Genomic DNA, 20,439 nt, shown 5'->3' with positions numbered 1-20,439 from the left:
AGTGAAACGTGTCTTTATACCCGCACAGCGATCACATGACCCTCTACGGCTCCCTTCAGCTCCACAGGGCTTTCTAGTGTCCTTCAGCTCACTGTTTTGATTTCCCAACCTGCAACTTCTGAAGCGAAAAGGCGAAGGAACACTGGACCGAGAGTCATCAGGTGAACCCAGAATTAAAGCAGCATGTCATCTGAATGTGTGACAAGGCAACACTGCGGGATTAAACCTGTACAATGTCAGCGTCACAGGGACATGGAGGTGTGTTTGCAGGTTATTTCAACTGTCCCGCATGGACAAAAACCCCATGTGGGAAATACAAAAAAAAAACAACAAAACAGGAGTCATAAGTGGGTTTAAATTTGGTTTAAAATTGTCTTCATGTTTGAAAGAACATTAACAAATGCAGTGTCAGACTTTTTACACAGTCACTACAACAAGTTATGGAACAATGAGGACGAATTAGGGTCATTTTTATTTTTGAGCTTTTGAAATTTCAAAAGTAATTTCACAGCTTTCACGTGGGGGGGGGGGGGGGCGGTGTGTGTGTGTGGGGGGGGTCATCTGAATTTTTAAAAATACCAAAACAATTTTTCAGATTTTCCTTGTAAAAAGTTTTACGCACATTTGCATGTGTGAAAATGTTTTATAGCCTGTAAAAGTGTTTCCACCCCCCCCCCCCTATTTTTGATAAATAATTGTGAATAACATTTCACAAGCACAATGATTCTTGTTTGATGACATACAAGAGCTATCAGGGAAGTATTGGATGACATGTAGTTACAGATCTGCGATCAACGACACGCGATTCTTGGCTGGGAGAAAAAGGAGTCTTCGATCTCTCGAATGTGACGTTCTCACAGATTTAACTGACATGCATGTGTGCTCCTAGCTTGTCAAAGCCTTGATCATGAGCATCATTTCAAAATTGACTCATTCTCTCTGTTGCTTCTTGTCAGGAACGCGTCACGATGACTGAAACCACAGCTGAGCAAAGTCCTGACACACTACTGGATTTTTCCTTTGTGAATCACAGCTGTCCATTTTCTCTGCTAGGTGTAGCAAATAGGAGAGCAGTGAAGGACACCTGGAGTTTGCGTGTGCAGGTTCCTGCGAAACTGGATCAGGTGAGAAGATGGTGCACAAGACAAAATATGGTCAGAGTCCTTGAGCAGCCGTGGCACACTGCTGGCGTGGAAGCATCTCTCTTTATGCTCCACTCAGGGATTTGGGTAACGTGTGACCCTGAATCTGATCAAATATATATAAAAAAAAAAAATTCTTAGATTATTCTCATGCTGAAAATCTTCGTCAAACCACTTGGTCCTTTTGAGTACAGCTGGGGAGTGAACCCACACGCTCAGCTAGACACTGAACGTGGCTCAGCGTCAAGCCAAACAAATGTAGCGTGTCATTCTTCTGCCATTTGTTCTGCAACATTTCAAATTAGCTTCTTCTTGCCACAGTGGAGGTGGATTTATTAGTACGTTCAAGATCAACTTATTTCCAAGAAGGACAATGAAGATTTGGCTCACAATTTATCTCCACATGCGCAATTTAATTAAAAAAAATATATCTTATGGGCATTTAAGTTACTGGCAGCATTCAAAATGTATTCACAATATATGAAATGACCCCCAAGAGATGAAAAATGGCATTTTCCAGAGTATTTTATTACTGGAGTGTGTACAGACCTTTGTAGAATCATCAATTGTAGCAATTCTTTAGAAAGCATTTTACTTTTTTTTTTTTTTCCATACGAAAGTTAGGCTGTTGAAAAGTCTGAATGCAGCACAGCAGTCCAGTTCCTTGTGTATGTCCATCAACTCAAATCAGGCTGCATCTGAGTTAAGAGGCCTGCCGCTGCACAGGAAATGGTTGAGATGAGAGAGAGAAAAAAAAAAATTAAAGTAAATCCAATTCTTGATTACGGGGAGCCATCTAGTGGTGGCTGGATGCAAGAGCAACACAAAGCAACAGCATGATGCCTCCACTCCCTGCAAAAAAGAAAGAAAAAAGGAGCCAAAACACACACAGGAAGAAAAACAATCTCTTACATTGAAGTCTTCCAAATCAACTGTGCCTTTTAGAATCAATCTAGAATAGCAAATAAAATACTATGATACAGACCAATATACCATTAACTTTCCACAAATACTCCATCTATATAAACACTGATAGAAACACACCTTAGAAACCATCACTGCGCTGCAAAAACCTTCACTTATATTCCAGTTTATGTCTGATACACTTGACTGGAAACAGTTCTGTTTACAGTATAAATTATTTCTTAATGTTGACTGAGATTCTTTTTTTTTTTTTTTTTTTTAAACTGAAGGTCTCTGCAGGACACAAAGGGAACAAATGCAACACACAACGATAAACACAAAAACCAGAACCCGTTACCCGTTATCCTGTCATGTTTGAAGAGCAAACCGGACGTTTCTTCGCGCTTTCTAGTTTGATGATACAGTATTCCCCAGATGCTGGCTGAGCCAATCAAAGACACTCAGGGTCAAAAGGAAGAAGAGCTGCGTTTACTGCCGTTCATGCACGAACCCACGTTGATTAGACTTCTCGTTAAGCCTTGTAATTGAAGCATCTTGTATACACCCTGAAAATTAAATCTTACAGTGAGTCTTCTCACTCGTTCAATATGTTTTGCGGAGCACCGTTTGTATTGTTAAAAGACTGCAAAATGAACAGTGCACATTTAAACACCAGAGGTTACCAGTAAATAAGAAATTAAAAACAATCGAGGAAAAATACAACGTAATGCAAAAACTGATTCCCGGCCTTAAGAAAGATTATTCTTTTTTCTTCATTTTCAACGAATCGTTAGTAAACACCATCTGATTTCCTTGCAGGGAAAACAGTGGCGGGGGGGGGGGGGTGAGGAGGCTCCCAGCTCTTCTAGCTGGTCTCCAGCTTGGCCATTTCCTGCACGTAGATCCCGATGCTCTCGCTGTCGAACAGCACAAAGTAGACGGTCTTGATGGTGGATGACATGGTGGCCACGAAGTAGCTGGAGATGGCCTTCAGGATCAGCTGGGCTGCCGTCTGCTTGGGAAAACCATTCCTGCCAGGAGAGCACACAAATTTGGTGAGTTTGGCTCAACATGAAACTGACTTGTTGTTGACATGACCGAGGCTGTTGCGTTCATGCTGGGAGGGCTAGCAGTGTAGCTTAGATGCTACTGTTTACTATACTAGCAGGATTAGCCAAGTCTCCTCGGAGAACATAAGGTTTTAGCACCTTTAACGACATGAAGCTAAAGATTATTGACTTTATTCACTCTCATCATCTCCATGAAATTTGGTTCCATTGCATTTGAAAAGTCTTTAAAAGCAATAAGATTGTTTTCTTCCACATTCAAGTTAGCAGAGGGCAACTGGAAGTAGCTGGCTGTGCCAACAGAGCATGCTCAGTGTGCTCCGTGTGCTCAGCGGCGCTGTCAGGTTGGTTTGGTCCAGTACGTTTTCAACTATGTTTTGTTCAAGAATCAAATAAGTGACTCGTGACATCATTAATATGAAAATACTTTAAAAGGATGGCATGATACGCTGTGTGTGTGTCTGTATGTGTTTTTTTCCCCCCACCTTCCACTTCCAATGGAGGGGAAAGCCACAGACTTGAGTTTCTTCTCGTCGGCCAGAGCCAGACAGTTTTTCACCGTCTTTTCCAGCATCTCCTCACACTTGTCGGAGCCCCAGCCCGGACTGTTGCAGTGGATGACGTACTTGGCGGGCAGACCATAGCCGGCGGTCAACACAGCTGAGGGACAGACAGAAAAGGAGGGCATTTGAAAGGTGACAAGAAGTTATGTTCTGTCTTTGTTGCAATACTACAGAAAGACGAGAGACCGCGATGTCTGAAGTCAAAGTCGGATGCAACAATCGGAAGAAATCAAGAAAACTTCGGAAAATATCTTGACAAAATAAATTTAGCATACATGTGAACTTGCACCACACCGAAAATATGATAGAACTAAAATGAATGAGTGAGGACATACACAGCTGCTGCTTACATTATTTAGTGAAATCAGAAATTGCAGTAAAAATATATTTAAAGAACAGTCGACAACTTCATCGCTGGCTGCTTTGACCTGCCCAGTTTCTGCGCCTCACATCCACCATCCACTGTCAAATCAACTCCAATAATCCGTTCAGTCAAGTGAAAAGCCGAAAATTGAGTTTGGGACTTGAGATGCAAAAAGAGCACTTTGCTTTGTGGAAAATATAAATAGCAAATGTAAAAGAGCTGAACTGGTTTGACCTGGTGAGATCGGCCGGAGAAATTACAAGAGAGGAGGAACAGAGAAAGAAAAGAAAGAAGACAAAGAGTCTGTTTTCTTGAGTAGAAGTAGTTTCGTTCAAACCAGCAGCTGTAGACGGCGTGACGCAGCCAAAGTCTCGATGCTGTGAAGTGAGAAAGCCTCCAGTCAGAGTTTATTAGCCTGCTGTGAGTGTGTGACTGAAGCGGAGTCAAAGCTGAGGATGAGCTGATTTCCAGATGGTCCACAGAGATGAAGAGAGCCAGGCTCGCTGCATGTGCAATCTGTGGCTGGATGTACTAACGATGTGTACGCACAAAAACCAGCTGTACGCCTTCTCCCCCACACATGTACTGGTGTGTATAAAGGAAGAATGGCTCGTACCTCACACACACACACTTCACACACTGCATACACGTTTTCAAGCAAGTCAATTCTAATGTGACGTGGAAGAACAAGGCGAGAGAACTGAGTAGATTTCACGGAGCTTTCGTTTCATTGTCATCTTACAATTTCACAATAAACCTGAGGACAACGTGTGTGTGTGTGTGTGTGTGTGTGTGTTTGTGTATACATGCACTCTTACTGGTTCAGCTCCTGACTCATCCACATGTATCTAAGCAGTAAACAAAGCCAAGTTCTCATCCACCAGGATTCTTCTGCACACATTTCATCAAGAATCACCTTCGGCTGGCCTCTTATTGTGAGGGAATGTCTATGGATTCTAAAGATGAATTTCTGTTGTTTGCTGGCCAAAGCATTTAGGAAAAAAAAAAGAAAAAGAAATATATATGTTTTAAACATCCTGAAGAACTTGTCTGATAAATGTTCTGAACCAGGCCTGGCCATGATAACCATTTGGTCCCCAGAATCCCGAACAGGCCCTGCTGGCTGGGCGTTCAGTCACCTGGTAATCTATTTACGAGCTCCACACACAGGCTGGGATTAGAGCTCTGAGCTCACTTGGCTGGATGTGAGCGGCACAAGTAGTGAAGTTGGGGAGGGTTTGAAAAAGTGAGTGAGAGTGATGGATAATGAGAGACGGATGGAGAACAAGAGAGCGAACAGAGGGAGGCTGAGGAGACAAATGGAGTCAGAGATAAAATAAACTGTGAAGGCTTAAACAACATGGCTCTCTGAAGACTGATGCCTTTCCTGCAAGCTTGACCGCCAAAACACATACTCCACAAAATCCCTTTTACCACCTCCATGACACAACTATCCCAGTAATCTCAGTTCCTATAAAAAGGTGAAACTGGCACTGGGGAGTTTCAATGCAGCATTTAAAGAATGTGAAATTAAACCCCCTTTGACTCTCCACCGGTTTAATGATAAATAAAGGAAGGTGACATTTAAGAGATTGCTTCTCCAATTGGAGTGTGTGAAACTTAGTGGTCGTATCTGAAAGCACTTCATCTTAACTGCAGTGAACTGACGTCATTTGCTGAATGTGAAGCAGAGAACAAGAGGATCCAGCGTGCGGAGAGATTTAGCGCTGACATCACTGTCATGGGAGCTGGGTGGTGCTTGAATGGATCAATAGGCACTTTGCTAACTGTTTGATAGCAACATTAAAATTTCAAGGATAAACAGATGTGAAACCGAGGCAGAAATGATTATTGTTGTTGTTGTTTTTTTTTAAATTTTGCTTTGTGGTAAATTACTGTTCATATGAGTGCCAGTATTTATCGAGCATCAAAATTTTATCAAAACAAAATAGGAAAAGTATCCAGATTGATTACGTCGGTGCTCAGAACTTGAGGTCTGTGCACAACTCCACAGCAAGTTCTAACCATGTTAGCCTCGAGTAAATAATCGCAGGTCAAACCTCAGCTCTACATGTCTGGACCCCGTTGGTCAGTGACGGAAAATGTGTCCAATTTGTCACCGGGCGTCTGCTGCATGACTTCCTGGATATTCGGCTGTTGACTGGCTCGCTGTGGAAAAGAAAATTTGCTGAAATCTGGCTTCACTGTTGGTTTGACCCGTAATCAGCTGCTTTTGACCTACAGTTTACTCGCCACGTGGCCGGCCTCTGATGTGCATCACTTCACGCTAATTCATTCTGAACTACAAAGCACTAAGAGGGCACACAGCTCCACCACAGAGGCTACGAGGGTACAGATTCATCAACACTCCTCCGTTATCTTTCCAGATGTCCCATAAACACACCAACAGACACACCAGAGGATAACGTTACGTCCTGGAGGGAGGTAAAGAGCAGCAGCTGATGGAGAACTCAATGGCACATTCCATCATCCAGCTGCTAGTGATGTCCCGTTCTCCTGCCCAAAACAACTGGCTGCTGATACGATTCCCATTGATGGTAACAAGGTAATCTGTTGGTTATCAAGATCCTCACAACCTCTGTACTTACCACCGGCCACGTCCAGAGGGCCGTTTTTCTTCTTCAGCTCCTGCAGCGCTTCAGCAAACTCTTTCCCTCCTTTCTTCTCCAGAGCAGAGCCTGTGAGATCAGAAGAAGGGGAAGAGGGTGAAGCCATGTACCACAGACAGGCAGAAAGAAGAGGTGACGCTCATGCAGACAGACAGGCAAGCAGGCACACGCGGAGGCAGACGGATGGACAGGTAGGCAGGCTGACAACGATGCTGTCAATCACGTCACCCGGCCTCTCTCTGAAGCTCTGAGCTCATATCTCTCACGCAGCGCCTTTTCTGTGAGATTCTTTCACAAATTAAGATTCACAGCCGCTACTTGCCTGGCTCAAACTGAGTCAATTAATCTGAAACTATTTGATGCTACTGTTAGAGATTGACTTAGAGCTAAAGAGAGAAGCCACAAAAGGAAGGAGGGAGGTGAGTCTGGTCCAGAGATATCAATATTCTGGCTGCAAAATCATTAGAAAAACAGGCAGAGAGAGAAATATCATTGTGTTAATGATAGCCTTGAAAGAAACTTTGAAGGTCATTTAACAGCTAACACAAGCAAGCAGTTAAAGAATCGGGTTATTTTAGCCATTTATGATTAGAGTTCAGTCACTCAATAAACATCATAAGCTGTATGCTTCCAGAAATAAATGTCTCACTCAGAAACTGAACTGACAGCACGATCGTGGGGACGCCAGTAGCTGGAAACGTCAGCCAACGTTACAGTCAAACGTGGAGCAAAGCAACAACAAGCAGCAGCAGCAGCAGCAGCAGCAGCAGCGGTTCAGGGTTACACACACATACTGTTGTGGTGTGTATGCATTACATGATCCACTCAACCTCCCTGTGTAGATCACAGTATACCTTACATGACTAGCAGCACTTGGTTATATCATGACTATTGATGACAACACTCTGAGGGGCTGTACACATGCAAGTATTTTTACGAGTATACTGATTTTCTTCAGTGGCTCTAAAGGTGAAGCTCTTGTGCACATCGTTGTGAGGAGGCCGTTCATACTGGACTATGTGGTTTGCAGGATGGCTCTGTTTATGCCCCCATGTGAGAGTAAGCTTGAAGAGACTTGAAGGTTGCACGACAACATAATGGATGACGTGAGGGAGGATTGTGGAGCCTTCCTCTCAAAGCAGGATCATCAGGTTGTTGGGTGTTTACCCTGCAACACTGGGCGAGATGGTGAGGGTGTGGCCACTCGGGTAGAGACAATGGAGGGTAGACGAGGAGGACTGCTATGAGTACGAAGGCTTACGTGGCACCAAACACGGCCTAGCAGAGGATTTACCACCTTAGTAGGTCATCATCATGGGTGCACGTAAAGAATTACCACGACTCACACTGCTGTCATTAACTACTCCTCCTGGGTACTTTTGGGATTCTTTTTTTCCCCTTTTAAGTCTAATTTTAGTTTAATTTTCAATTCTTATCCATTACAACATTTAGTCTAAATTGTTACTTTTAAAATCTAAATTTTCACAATTTAGCCTGATATCACCACACAAAGTCACACCTGCCACAGCAAAAACATGAGCTAGCAGATTTGCCTGAATCCCAGGTGGAGTACAATTCGGCTCATACGCAAATCTTTCATCTACTATTTTATGACCAATGACTTAAAAAGGGAAAAAATGACAAAAAGGCAGAGGATGAGTTCTAATAGATGTACCTGGAAGTGTGTTTGCAGTGGATTGGGACAGACCTTAATTATGTGAACTGCTTTTAACAGACAGGAGTCCTGATTTTTCTGGTTATTGCTTCAGTTTTATAAGAGAGAAATGTGCTTTTCTCCATAGATCTTCCTCTCAATTTACTGCATTTTACTGCAGTACTCAAAGATTTCCAGGACTCTGTTCCCCTCAGTTGTTGCCTCAGCCTCTTAAGCTTTAGCTTTTTATAGTAGCACTGACGCGTATATGAAGCATTTTCAACTAAATAGCCTGCCATGAATACACGTTTGCTCAACGATGGACCACCAGAAAAAACACTGGATGGTGCTGCAGGAAAATGTGAACCCAGTTGAACTTTTCTCAACGGACGTATATGAATGAGCCGTCTTTCCTCGCAGTGCTGTTATCGGTCTGAACATTTTATCTGAGTAAAACTGCACGGCTCTATTGGCTTCAGTCCATGTTGGTGATTCGCAGGGTTCCAGGTTATCAAGTCAAGTTTGTACAATCTGCTTTGAGAGAAAAAGCCTGGTTGGGAGCATGAACCTCTCTGAAAACATTTCTTTGCTGGTGCATTTAAGTGCAGGAATCTCAGACATCTAAGAAAAGAGACTCTGCTGCCAACCAACAGCCTCTTTTCATGTTTTGAACTGCCAAAAATCAAATTATCCTTTTCACATTTAGTTTGTCTTCTGGGTTAGTTTTATTGAAACCACTGCCTGTATACCCAACATGCTTTGGCAGCTGACATTTAAATTCTGGAAACAAAAGTTTCCCTGAACGTTTCAAGCCACGCCAAGTTAATTTTCTCTGGAAAAACAGGTCTTCCACTCATTGTTTCAACAAATTGCATGAATGCTACATTGAAGCATGTGGAGTAAAAGAATAGGGAGTTCTATGCAGAAAAATAAACGGAAATAAATAAAATAAAGCGGAACTGTGATGCTGCTGCGATCTTTGTCCACAGACCAATCAGAGAGACAGAGGGAGCGACAGAAAGCAGACAGGCAGAGGTGGTCTTGGGGCATCAATGGTTCCTTTACCTACTTCACCACCTGTATAGAGGGAGGAGTTGGTCGGGTGAACGACAGCGTCGCTCTCCACGATGGAAATGTCGGCTTGGACAACTTGCAACTACAGACGACAACAACGACAAACAAGCAAACAACATGGTGGTAAAAACACAGTGAATGATCAGGAATAACAAGATGGGCCAAAGAAGGGTTAAAGAGAGGAAAAACAAAGAAGTGGGTGCACTCCTTATTGGCTGATGGCATCACAGGAAACAACTGAACATGGTGGGTCACATGATGTAATTAGGAAGCAGGACTACACATTTAGTCAGATTCACTTGGAGAAACAGCACAGAATGCAGTTATTTTTTAAAAGTGACAACATGAATTTATTTCTGACTAACTGTGTCATCCTAATTTCACGGTTGCACTCCAGGCGCATCACCTTGCAGTCAGGCTGCAGTGAGCAGCTGCTAGCGGTTCATGTGGTGGTGGACTTCAGTTTCAAGTTTGCTTTGCATTTTACACAAACCCACCTTTTTGGTGCAGAGCCAAACTGTAAAACAGAGCTCATTTGGGAAGGAGGAGACGGGTTAAATGCTCCTGTTGGGAGCGAAGTCACAAAGATGCAAATGTGGTTGACCGCTGATAAAAATGATCTTGCGAGTCATCCCTCCTCAGCGCTCTAGTGCAGCTCAATTAAATAATTGATTATCAAGCAACCACCTGAAAGGAGGCCAACCTGGAATGAACCTGAGCACATCCACAGTTTATGATGAGGAGCAAGCAGGGTCACTGCTGAGGGGCTTTGATCAAATCATTGAATGCTCCACAGGCATTTTTCACTTACTTCTGGGAACTATATTTTATTTATGATATTCTATTGATCGTCAGTCTTTCGGCTCTGCCAATGAGCAGCGATTGAAAGTCAAACTTGTCATCGTGTATTCGCACTGCGAGCAGCACCGCCAACAAGTTGTTTTATCTGCAGCAGAGCTGACCAGCAGGATCGGTGAACGAGGAAAGGTGGCGTAAGAGGACGTGCTGCTGCATTTTACTGGACTTTACTTTAAATTGTGTGATAGAGCTTTAATGTTCAGAGATGAAGGAGAGGTTCACTGTCCAGTATCCAAGCATCAACAACTGCTATTTGTTCATCCCAAGTTCTGCATTAAACCCAAGCCTTATTTTCATTTAGAACAAAAAAATATTTGGGGGTTTTCAAAGGCAGCAGAGAAAATACCAATGTTATGACTGTTCAGCAACTACTTAAAAAAACAAATAAATCTATTATGAAATGTAACTTTTGCGCATCAAAACTTTAACTGACTAAAAAGCAAAGTACACATGTATAAAAGCCAGGTTCTGTAACAAGTGAGCTGCAGTTGAGGCGTACAAACTGTGATGAGATCCATGAACCTACCAGTGACCCGCAGTGTGAACACAGACCCGGTCGATGAAGAATCTTTTTTATTTGATTCACTGAGGATTAATTTAGCAGAAGTTGTTGAGCTGTTGAAGATTCAAGGATTTTTTTCTTTCTTATTTTTTAAATTAAATCTCAAAACCCCTCTAGGACCAGGGAGGGAGGGTGGGGGGGAGCTCACCTAGATCATCTTTAAGTTCAAGTTCAGCATTGGTGGGGTTGATGACCCCCTCCACGTCAAAGCCAGCCAAGTTACTGACCTCACTATGGATGAGGTTGAGCTGCGGAGGGGAGGGGGCAGGAGAGAGCCAGGAGGGAGGCATGCAGAGGAGGAGGGAGAGCGAGAAGGAAGAGGGGAGGAAGCAAAGCCATTAAAACCAGATTCACACCACAGCTTAGAAAGATACCTTGACTTTTTGATAAACTCAAAACAATCAGCATATCTGCAGTTACATTATACCAACATCGCATGTACCGTATGTTTGTTGATGCAGGGCAACGCCTCGCTGTCGAAACGCTAAGTCAACAATTTGTTATGCAGGTTTCCGAAGTAAAATTATCCAAAGAAAGAGCAGGGCTTCAAATACGATTTACAAAACCAGACTGCAGTAAAGGGGAGGCCTAGTTTGATCTTTTACATTCTTATTTTACCGATTGTAAAGATCATTTCTCCGTTGTGGTCGGTGTGGCCCAGTCATTTACAACAGATAAGTTTGCAACTCTATAATAAGAAAGTAGTTAATCCAGGACTCTTCCACTTCTGTTTATGCACATTTACTTGTGTCCCTTAATAACTGGAACTGTCTGTGACGCAGCAAAGAGCAAATAACATAAAACTAACAAGTCAAAATGTCAAGGTATCCTTGAAATATTACGACTCTCAAATGGACGTCCTGTTAGTATCTCACTTCATGACTCAACAGTGATCCTGTAGCTCGCAACCTCAGATTATTCATTCATTACATCATCTTAAAATGAGCGCTACTGAAAGCAGCAGCTGAATAAGACACGAAGGGAAATGATCAGGCAGGAAAACTGCACTTCTAATAATAATAATAATAATAATAATAATAATAATAATTACGTTTGAGTAGATTGAATTTTCCATTTGTGGGTTCATTAACTCGATCAGGTTTGATTAATTATCAACGGAGTTCAACAGAGAGCAGAAAGATTATGACAGCAGGCTAATGCTGCTGCCACTGAGGAAAGTATAATATAATAATCTCAAAGTCAGATTCAACTCGATCAAACTTGAATTTGCATCAGTGTAATACATGTGGAAATAAAGGACCCTGTGGTTTTTAGGAAAAATATAACTGAACCCAGTCAGCGTTTGTCTCAACTCCCTTGCAGTTCCGAAACGAATGAAAATTTAAAAAACAAAAAATTACATCTACATTTGTACTCATTATCTAAGCTGACAGGAAGAAAAGCAGTTCACCCCAGCAGGAGAAGAATCTCTGCTGTTTTGCTTTAAAAATGTAATCAAAGAAGTGTGTGTGTGTGTGTGTGTGTGTGTGTGTGTGTGTGTGTGTGTGTGTGTGTGTGTGTGTGTGTGTGTGTGTGTGCTGCACTTCACTCCACAACTGTTCATCCAATCAGCTTCACACTCAGCAGGTGTATCGCTGCAGGTCAAACATTTGCTGAAGTTGATTCTATTTCTTCACTTTTCTTTGAAATGTGTGTAAACGCAACACAGACAAGCAGGTTTTGTAGTAGTGACATAAAACATACAACAGAGGGAGAATAAGTATCCTGCTTTCTATCATATGTGTGTGTGCCTACACATCATAACATAATATATCAGTTATCAGCTTATACATGGTAGACCAAAGTATGCATCCACACACAAGCTGAGACAGGAAATCGAACATTTAGGGGGTTTTTGCATTACAAAGAGACCATAAAAGGTTGTAAAGACTCACAATCTTATGGTGACTCCATTTAAGCGATTCAACTTCCTCTAATGAACCCAAAGGGAAGTCAAAGTATGGCAGATGAGGGTGCAGCTGTACAGTACTGACACATCAATGAAACCAGGACCTGAGCAGCAATGAGCCACGGGATCGAGGTCCTGCTGGACTACATGATGTGCAAGACAGCTGAGTTTCAAGGTCTGAAACAGACCATCCCATTTGTCTCACAGCTCCTCTCAATATAGAGAATTAGAGCCAGAGAGTCAGTGACAGTTCTTCTCCCGACTATCAGACTCAAATCTGAAAATTGTGATGTTGTAACATGAACATAAAAACATTTGATAAGTTTTTGGTGTAACTTTCAAAATTGACCTCAACATATTATCTCTTCTAAAAGGTTAAAATCAACTCCAGATCTAAACTCCACAGCAGTCAGAGCTGAGGGCGGGACTCTAATATGAAGTCTGATGAGCGAAGCAGACGCGCAGCGTGAAATTACCACTGCCACTTCAACAACGTTTCATAGTGTTGCCTGTTAGTTGTTGATTTTTTTTTTTATTAATTATTTCGCAAAATATTACACAGCTGCACTTCAGTGAAACAGACCAGTTTACTACATCCTCTTTGACCAATTTGACCTTTCAATTCAGTTATAAAGACGGTATGGAGAGACATCTTAGCTTGAAAGTTCGAAAGAGAACGTCGTAAATATTCCATGCTGAGCACTGTTAGTAGAACAGCGAGTCCACAGAAAACTGACCTTCTGACCCAGGAACAGACTCTTGGTTGAGAGCACGGTGAAGCTGTCTGCTGGGGATCCCTCTGTGGTGCTGTCTGCTGACACCGCCTTGCTCACCTCACCCTGCTTCTGTTGAAGACATCACATGAAAATACTGTTTTCTCTTCTCCCCATCGACAGGCAGCTCAGCTCTGGTCGGCTCCAGGGTATCAGCCTCAAGCTGTCCGTCCCAGCAGCAGTTGGCCTCCTTTACCTCTTTCATAGCTTAACTGGTTCTGCATTTTTAGTTTTTTTAGTTTTAAAATTGTGATGGTTGGTTTATTTTCTCCCCACTATAAAATAATGAAACACAGAATAACAAACCCCCAAATGAAATAAATCAGATATTTAGACCCACACTTTGTTGTCATTTTCTTGTTTCCAGATTTCATTTGATTTCCACGTACGACAAACTGCTGCTGGATCAGACGTCAACATTTATCTACTTATTACTCTTATTCGACTCAATTGTCACTTTTTTTTGGGGGGGGGGGGGGACTAATTTCTGTGTTGCCACATAAAAGCGATCCCACTTATAAAAACCAGAATCAACATTTAAAAAAAAAAAAAAAAAAAAAAAAAGCAGCTTCCCAAGTGTGATTGATCATGCTGATAGTGGGCGATGAAGTGACTGGAGTTCTGGGATGAGATGATGTCATCAGCCCAGAAACAGACTGGAGGTCTGAAACCGTTTGGTTTTGTTGATGTCTCGTGGATCATTTTCACGCTTGCTGTGACATTTTGGGTAATTTTACACCAACATACTGTGTTAAATATGCAATTAGACTGAAAAATCTGTTTTTCTTTGCACTGACAGAATAATGAATGTATCCAGATGTACACCATTGCCATGGAATTCAATGACATGTGTCCAATAATCAGACCGTGAACCAGGCTGTACCTTGGCCTTCCCTCCGGCCTTCTTCCCGCCCGCTTTCTTTGCCGCTGGCTTCTTGACCGTCTTAGGTTTCTTCTCAGGAGCCGGAGAGACCGGCGTCTCCGGTTTGCCCTTCGCTCCTCTTTTCTTCGCCAGCAGCTCAGGGTGGATGTTGGGCAGAACTCCACCTGCTGCAATGGTCACACCTTTCAGCAACTGAGACAGGAAGACAAAGCTGTCATGGTCTCACACTGACAGGAATGAAGGAGATCAGCCTGTATCTACTAGAAAATACTGTCAATGATGCAAAAGAATTTTGTATCTGTGACGTTTATATAAATGTAACGGTTTCCTGGATACACGCAGCAGCTGACCTGGTTCAACTCCTCATCGTTGGCGATGGCCAGCAGGATGTGTCGTGGTGTGACGCGACCCTTCTTATTGTCTCTGGCTGCATTACCTGCCAGTTCCAGGATCTCAGCTGCATGGATGGAGAAAAATACCAGGGAAAATTCATCATTAAGTGTAGGATTGCTTGAGTGGTTTTGGTCTCTGAAGGTTTAGCTACAGAAACTAACATTCTTTTGGTGCTTTAAATGAATGTCTCCTCTGAATGTATAACGTCCTTTTGGCTACATTTTAGCTGAACCTTGTTGCCATGTATATAAACGAGGAGATTTGGTTCCTGTGAGCGTTAAAGAGCTTCCTCGTCAACATCTACAAGCACTTCTCTGATTTCAGGTCCATCTCAGCACGCTTGAGGGAAAGATTCACTCATTTTCAGTTGCTAACTTCATCAAGTAGCAAAAAGGACGAATAGAAGATGCTGGACGCGAAGAGACACGATGACGACAATTACATTAAAATAGCAACTTCAGTAAGAATAACATAAACTTCCTATCAAAACTACGTAAAAGATTTAAAATTAATGGGTAACTAAATCATGATTAGAAAGAATTGAGATAAACAAAAAATTTCCCTCGGGACAACAATCAAGTTTGACATTTATCTGTGAGAAAGTATTTGTTTCAAAACCAAGCATTCAGAAAAATTAAGCTGCCACATGGTGGACACATTCAAATGTTCACAATGAAATATTAGAGTAGCCATTTGTTTTTACAGCCTTCAATTTGAATTTATGATGTAAATATACCTTTTCATATCTATAGTCAAAGTAATTCTTGCACTCAGGCTCCGTAGAGTCACAGACTCTTGCATGAGACAGAAGTAGCTCAAAAACTAACAGAACAAGAATCCAGATGTGCAGGGCAGTCCAGCTGTAGCACAAGTTCAGCATCCCTAAGATCCACCATTCGAATGATCAGGTATGTTGTATATGCTTATATACATTCACATGTATCCATGCATCCATTAAGCTAAACTTCTTCCCCAGAGGTGTCTGTGCTCTCTCGCCCTGCAGGTCACCAGGGGCTGTCGGCGCCGGATTGATCACTTCTTGTCCTGAACCAACTACTCACTGGCCTTGGCCCTGTGTTTCTCTCTCCTCTCCACCCCTCCCTCTGTCCTCTTACCCCCCCCCCCCACCTCACTCTCTCTTCTCCGCCCCCACCCCCCCTTCTCTCTCCTTCTCCCTCTCAACCCCAACCGGTCGAAGCCGATGGCCGCCCACTCTGAGCCTGGTTCTGCCTGAGGTTTCTTCCTGTTAAGAGGGAGTTTTTTTCTGGCCAACGTCACTCATGTGGGAATGTTGGGTCTCTTTCATCTCAGTTAAAGAGTGAGGTTCTATACCCTCTGGCGCGATGTAAATAAGGATTGATCGATTGATATGTTTTCTACTTCAACCGCGCTCTCCTCCACTCAGCAAATAAAAAACTCACCAGTCAGATACTCGAGGACAGCGGCCAGGTAGACAGGCGCTCCCACACCGATGCGGTATTTGGGCAGGCCCCTCTTGATGTAGCGCAGCATGCGCCCCACAGGGAAGATGACCCCGGCCTTGGTGGACCGGGACGTCTTAGTCAGCTTCTTCTTTCCTCCTCGGCTAGACATGATTCTGAGTCGGCGAGACCGCTACCAGTGTCAGGCTCTGCAGGGTCACATCAACCAGGATCCATCAGAAAATCTTCATTTTACTTACTTTCATTTTTTTCCAGTTTTGAAAACCCTGATTTCTACTACTACTACTTTGGGTCATTTTGACACATTAAAATCTGTTCTACACCAGGAGGCATGTCCCCAACAAGAGATCTAGCTTCTACCTACTAACAAGATCATATTATCTATGTTGTTAAAGGAAACTGCCATCAATTATGATCAAAATAATAATAATAATAATCATAAATACTATATTTACACAAGACACAAAGTCATTTCGATGCATCTAAACAAAGGTTGGCTAAATCTTCCAGGCAAACTCGTGATTCATGTTGTGGCTGTGTTGCTAAGCTTTAATGAAGAAGGTTGCAGGTTTATGACCAGTACATCACAACATCTCTCTTTATATTTGAAAACAAAAATGATTGTGGGAACTGGAATGGGCTCTTGGATTTAAAGTCTTGGAGTTTCCACCTTAAAACAATAACTTGATATCAAAAGGCTGGCCCAAGCCTCTGGTAACAGACACTGAATACTTTGCCACGAGGTAAAAGAGAGAAACAGGGTCGTTGTCAAACATAATACAAAGTGTTTGTATTTGTACTCCGGCTAACCAAAGGTGATCCAGGAGGTGCTGCTTCGCCTCATGACCCCCAGTCATTAGACATGTTGGTGCAGTACAATCACTTACAGAACCAAATCGGTATTTGTGTGTGTTCTAACCTCTTGTGACCAAAACAGCAGCTCGAACGGAAGAATCGTCACCAGACCAGTGCTGCTAACTCTTTAATTAATGACGTATTATATCTTAACATCCAGGGAATAGTCAGCTATGGTATTATGTAAATAAATCTAACACAAATAGTGCGGTTATACGTTAAAGAAACATCCCTGTTAAGACCGTGTAGGCGGCTGCTTTAACGGCGTGTAAAAATGACTGTAAGTAAACCATTTGTCGGATGAACACATCAACTGTGATTCGTTCTGTCAGCGACACTTACTTAGCCACACCGGGCTCCGGTACTAACTGACCCTGCTCCTGAGCAAAGATGTCAGACAACACGTTAAGAGACAGCCCTGCTTGTTCTCCAGCAGCGGATGTAGACGGACTCTGCTGCGCGGCCAGGTGGAGGTGCGTCTAAACCGCCGCACCAACGTTCATCCCTCGCGACCGAATAAAACCAACCGCCGGTTGGCTCGAGCGGGTTTGTTTGGGGTTTTATTTACACGCTGCGTCAAAGGAGAGAAAGGAAGAAGGAAAAAAAAAGAAGAAGAAGCGAGCTGTCAGTCAAACCGAGGGCATTTCCTGCTCAGGTCAGAGAGCTCTCCGGGTGGAAATAACCCCGGTAGAACGGCGGCAGCTGCCCGCTCCACTGTCCCTCCCCTTCCCTGCATGTCAGCCCCGGCAACACGGCCTTCGCTCTCGGCCTCAATGCCAGGGAAAAAAAAGAAAAAAAATACACGATGTGGCAACGTAAACGGCTCAGTCCGGTGAGTGGCAACACGGCTAAGGTCGACAAGCAACGATAGGAAAACGGTGGTGGTAAGACTTACAAAGCAGGGCAGGGCGGAAAATATCTCCGGGTCTCCGCTGACAAGCCTGGGCAGTGTCCTCGTCTCCCACAATCCACAGCGAGCTGAGATATCGGAGCAGCCTGCCAGTGCTGCCCGCCCGCCTGGAGAGAAGAAGAAGCAGCAGCTTTCAAACCTGCTGAACGCAAATCTGCTGCTGCTCGGATGATCTTTAACCCTTCACACTTTGACTTCATCCGTGAAAACACGTGGTTGGAGCTGTAATGTTTTGCAAATCAGAATTTTTTTTTAAATTTTTATTTATTTATTTTTTTGGTCACTGAAAATAGTTTTACTGTTTCAACAGGGGCGTCACTGCAAATTCCAGACACCCTGTGACAGGATTCATTTCATGTGCCTCAAACCCATCATCCTTTGAGGCCTCAATTAGTGAATTGTTTCCTCGGAGGGGAAAAAATACATAAATATCTGATCCATAAGAAAACAAACATCTCCACAAAAACAGAAGCATAAACACAATGAAATGTGTTCTAAGTTTTCAACCCAGCCTCCATGGAGCATGCTGGAGGAACCCCAGGCAGGCACGGGCGGATAGCTTTGACCTCCTCACTGTGAGGTCACACTGAGCCACGCTACCAGATACGCATCAGCTTTGCTTTGCTCCTTCTCCCACACCTTTGAGCAGGTCCAACACCCTAAAGCCCCAGTTCACTGCAAACATTCGCAGCAACTCAAGTTGAAACAACGTGGTTTGAAAACTGCTGGTTTACACGGCAGCAGTTAGATGAGCCAGTGTGTCGTTAATCATTGGTGGTTTTGACGAGCTGGGCTTCAGGCGGCTTGAGCCGGTTTGATTTGAGGCTGATTAGTTCAAACCGCTGCAACTTCCCCTGCAACTGTTGTGTCTCATTGGACTAAATTGGGAGTAAAAGTAAAATATACACCAAAGATTTGCAGCAGTTGTGTAAACTAGCAGGTTTCAGATTGGTTTGTTGCAAGTAAATGCAAAAAGTTCAAGTTTTGTGGCTGATTTATTTTGTGTAAACAAGGCTTTTTAAACTGCAGTTACACCACCAAGAGAGATTTTACAGATTTTCCCATGGGTGCTTGCTAACAGCTAACTGTTGGTACGTAATTCTGGAGTTGCAATTTGTCCTTTTAGTTTAGTGTAATTGTTTGTTGTTGTCAATATCCACTGGTGTCTTATGGGACAAAATGACAAATGATTACAGTGGTTAGCATATAATGTTTGAGTTGCAGTTAGAGACTAATGTTAAGTGTTAGCCGGTGCTAACAGCTAGTTGTATAAGGTGAATTATGTGATGAAATAACATTAATTGCTATTCCAATATGATATAATGATATTTGCATATATACTGAAATATGATGTATTCACGTTTACATAATCAACCTCATATATATATACATATATATATATATAGGGGCCAAAGCTAAAGACAGCACCATGCTTCGTGCATACCATGTTCACCATCTTGCGCGCTAATTAAAACAAAATGAACAGTTAGGCAACAGCTAATGGATGCTAAATGGATGGTAATGCTATCAGTTTGCCAGTAAATTTCTTGAACAAATATACTTTTTTTTTAAAACTGAAAAGGCAGATATGGAGAATTTCAGCTGCTCAACATATTTGATATGTTTATGTGATGCTAGAATGAGTTGATTTAATTTATTGGTCTGACAAAAAACTTAAAAAAAAAAAACCCAACAACATTTAAACACATTCGATCAAGTGAAGTTGTGCTTTCCAAGGTCAGACAGTCAGGATCTGCCTCTTGGAGGAGGTGGAAAGTTCACTTCTTTTTTTTTTCCAGGGACAGAAATGTTAAATAGCACCAGCTTGTCAAATAAAGTTGCAGTAGATTTTTCTCAGTAATTACTGAATAATTTAAGTGTCACGTGGTGTCATTTCTATTTTAAATGCAAATGTCATCCCTCGGGGGCCGGAGCAACAGTAGACACAAATGTGAGTCGTGAAGCTCCACAAACAAGCTTTGACGTTATTAAATGGGTCATGATATATTTAAATCAGCTCAGGCTCAGGGTGAGGGGGCCTGCCGTGACACATCTGAGCAACACAACACAAGACGTTGGTGCAGTGGCGGCTTGTCACCGCTAGAGGTCAGACCTGAGTTGTGCCTCAATGTCAGAAAAGTATTTGCACTATCAATATTGGCCTTCATCATTGACAAAGACGTATTCATACATATTTATCTATCACCAGACTGATTTTATCTTCATGTAATGACCAGAGAGGTTCTGCCCAGTACAGTAAATGTGCAGCACATATTGTGACAGGTGTCCATAAACGTATAAATTAAAAATAACCGAGTTTCAGACAAAGAAAAATAAGATGAATCATCTGCTTAATATGATGCTTCAATCATCTCACGACACTTTCACATGTAAGGTACATGTTAGACCCTCTGTACGATGATAACGTTGGAACCACATGTTGCACCAGCCAGGTCA

General features: G+C 42.7%; 1 protein-coding gene across 4 annotated transcripts; it reads right to left on the bottom strand.

Moving 5' to 3' along the window:
• Positions 1 to 1,883: 1,883 nt before the first annotated feature.
• Positions 1,884 to 18,141, bottom strand: macroh2a1 (macroH2A.1 histone). Of its 4 annotated transcripts, none has more exons than XM_086226142.1 (9): positions 17,968 to 18,141; positions 16,197 to 16,405; positions 14,733 to 14,839; positions 14,383 to 14,574; positions 13,464 to 13,571; positions 9,389 to 9,479; positions 6,649 to 6,738; positions 3,598 to 3,772; positions 1,884 to 3,076 (listed from the first exon to the last, which is right to left on the bottom strand). In XM_086226142.1, the coding sequence occupies exons 2-9, from the start codon at positions 16,366 to 16,368 to the stop codon at positions 2,911 to 2,913; spliced, it is 1,101 nt and encodes a 366-aa protein (XP_086082268.1). In that variant the 5' UTR covers positions 16,369 to 16,405; positions 17,968 to 18,141; the 3' UTR covers positions 1,884 to 2,910. The 4 variants fall into 4 exon arrangements, with proteins under 4 accessions (XP_086082268.1, XP_086082265.1, XP_086082266.1 ...); XM_086226139.1 differs by lacking the exon at positions 9,389 to 9,479 and adding an exon at positions 10,966 to 11,065 and having other exon boundaries at positions 17,968 to 18,140; XM_086226140.1 differs by lacking the exons at positions 9,389 to 9,479; positions 17,968 to 18,141 and adding exons at positions 10,966 to 11,065; positions 17,415 to 17,860.
• Between the last annotated feature and the right edge of the window lie 2,298 nt (positions 18,142 to 20,439).

This window comes from Aulostomus chinensis, chromosome 15 (genome assembly GCF_037954235.1).
Source record: "Aulostomus chinensis isolate RoL2024-O1b breed Wild chromosome 15, RoL_Achi_v1.0, whole genome shotgun sequence".
Taxonomy (NCBI): domain Eukaryota; kingdom Metazoa; phylum Chordata; class Actinopteri; order Syngnathiformes; family Aulostomidae; genus Aulostomus; species Aulostomus chinensis.
The sequence above is the reverse complement of the archived record's forward strand: the minus strand, read 5'-3'. Positions and strand labels throughout refer to the sequence as shown.